Source organism: Parasteatoda tepidariorum, unplaced genomic scaffold (assembly GCF_043381705.1).
Source record: "Parasteatoda tepidariorum isolate YZ-2023 unplaced genomic scaffold, CAS_Ptep_4.0 HiC_scaffold_2058, whole genome shotgun sequence".
Lineage (NCBI taxonomy): Eukaryota > Metazoa > Arthropoda > Arachnida > Araneae > Theridiidae > Parasteatoda > Parasteatoda tepidariorum.
Window position 1 is genome coordinate 904 of NW_027261521.1, and position 1981 is coordinate 2884.

Here is a 1981-nt window from a genome sequence, read left to right on the forward strand (position 1 = left end):
TTTCAAGAATGGTTCTTCACTGTTATAACTAATAATAAATATAAATGACATATCAATGTGCAATAAAAGCTTAACGCAATGAGTACAGTTGGTAACAATAAGTCATCTATTATGGCAAGTCACCGTCAAACTGCACACACATTAAAGAAACTAATATTTAATAATGAGAGAATTACTTTCACTTATTCATGTTTTATCAATAAATTTAGCTCTAAAAAATTTATAAATAGTCAATAGAATAATTTTTTCCTCATCTGAATTATATTTATGCATTTACTCATATATATATATTTTTTTTTATTTAGTGAGACTTGCTGTACAGACTTGCTGTCCAAAGCTTGCCAAACACTGAGCTTTGGTGAAGTCATTGATGAAGTGAGTTTCCTTCAAAAGTTGGTTGAAGAATTAAAAGAAAAAGAAGCTCAAAGTGCATTTAGTGTCCAAAATATTAAGAGTGATGAGCAGTTTAAGGCGATTACGGGATTTAATAGAGAGAAGTTTTACTGCCTCTTTAATTTTTTAAATATGGAAGATAATCTACAGAAAAAAGTAAAGTTAAGTGAAGAAGAACAATTTTTTCTTTTTCTCATTAAGTTGAGAACTGGGATCACGAATGAGTTCTTGTCGATATTATTTAAAATATCAGACTCAACAGTATCGAGATATTTTAATAATACTGTAAATGTGGTTTATAACAAACTTTTGCTACTTGATATTTGGCCGAGTAGATCTCTGATCCAGGCAAACATGCCTAGTCAGATAAGAGTGGAAAATCGGCAATGTCGAGTAATAATAGATTGCACCGAATTTAGAATTCAGAAGCCCAACAATCCTGTTGAGCAACAGCTCACTTTTAGTCATTATAAGAATGACAACACACTGAAAGCTATGATTGGAATAACCCCATCTGGGGCTATTTCTTTCATTTCAGATTTATACTGCGGCAGCACCTCCGATAAAGAACTATTTCTGTTGAGTGGGCTACTTTCAAAGCTGGAGCCAGGAGATATGGTCATGGCTGACAAAGGCTTTCTCATTGAAAAAGAGTTACGTTCTAAAAATTGCACTCTAAAAACTCCAACATTTTTAAAAGATAGAATCCAGTTTCCTGTCTTGGAGCGAGAGTGTAATAACATGCTCTCAAATAATAGAGTCCATGTTGAACGCGCAATTGGGCGTATTAAATATTTCAAATATTTTGAAGGAGATTTACCATACATGGCATTACATAATGCAAATGAAGTTTTTTTCATTGCCAGCATGCTAGTGAACTTCGGATGTCCATTAATTGAATGATTTTTTAATGTAATGGAAATGAAATATGATAAAAAAAATGAAAAAAAGTTTAAAAAAAAATATATAAAATCAAAAAAAAGAAAAAAAATACAACTTTTAAACACGCCAGAGCTATTTTAGATAGTACTGCCAGTCCTAAGCCTGGAAAAAGTGTGAAGGGAAGTTAGTGCATAGTTAGTTTTTATAAAATTTATTTAAGCCGGAAAATAAAATATTAACCATGCTTTTTTTTGTTGTTAAATGTAAGTTATTTTTAAATTTTTTTTAACTTTATTTTTGTTAATAAATGTTATGTTTAATATTTGTTTCATGTTTAACAAATTATGAGTGCATCATGATTGTTTCCAAATTCTCTTCAGCTTTGGAATTGTTTATGACTGGCCTTTTTTTTTCTTCTCAAAGCTTCTACTGTATAAATATATTTCATTTGCAACTTTAAACATATAAACAACAGAAAAACTGTTTAATAAGGAGAAACAATTTAATGTGGAAATCAATAACTGTATCAATACTCTAGATTTGTCAGACAGTTCAATTCGCAACTCAAAAGCGACGTCTAGACTAATTCTGGAATTATTTTTTTATATGCATAAAATACAAAATGCTAAAATAAGATTAGTTTTCTAAAGAGTAAAACTAAAAAAACTATGCCTTTATATATATAGGGGTCTGTTTAGAAGAAATT

General features: G+C 29.8%; 1 protein-coding gene across 1 annotated transcript; it reads left to right on the forward strand.

Annotated features, from left to right (window-relative positions):
• Window positions 1–305: 305 nt before the first annotated feature.
• Window positions 306–1296, forward strand: LOC107448387 (uncharacterized; the record flags this gene model as incomplete). Its single annotated transcript, XM_043057090.2, has 1 exon — window positions 306–1296. A coding segment is annotated over one exon (991 nt), but the record flags the coding sequence as incomplete, so codon positions are not given.
• Between the last annotated feature and the right edge of the window lie 685 nt (window positions 1297–1981).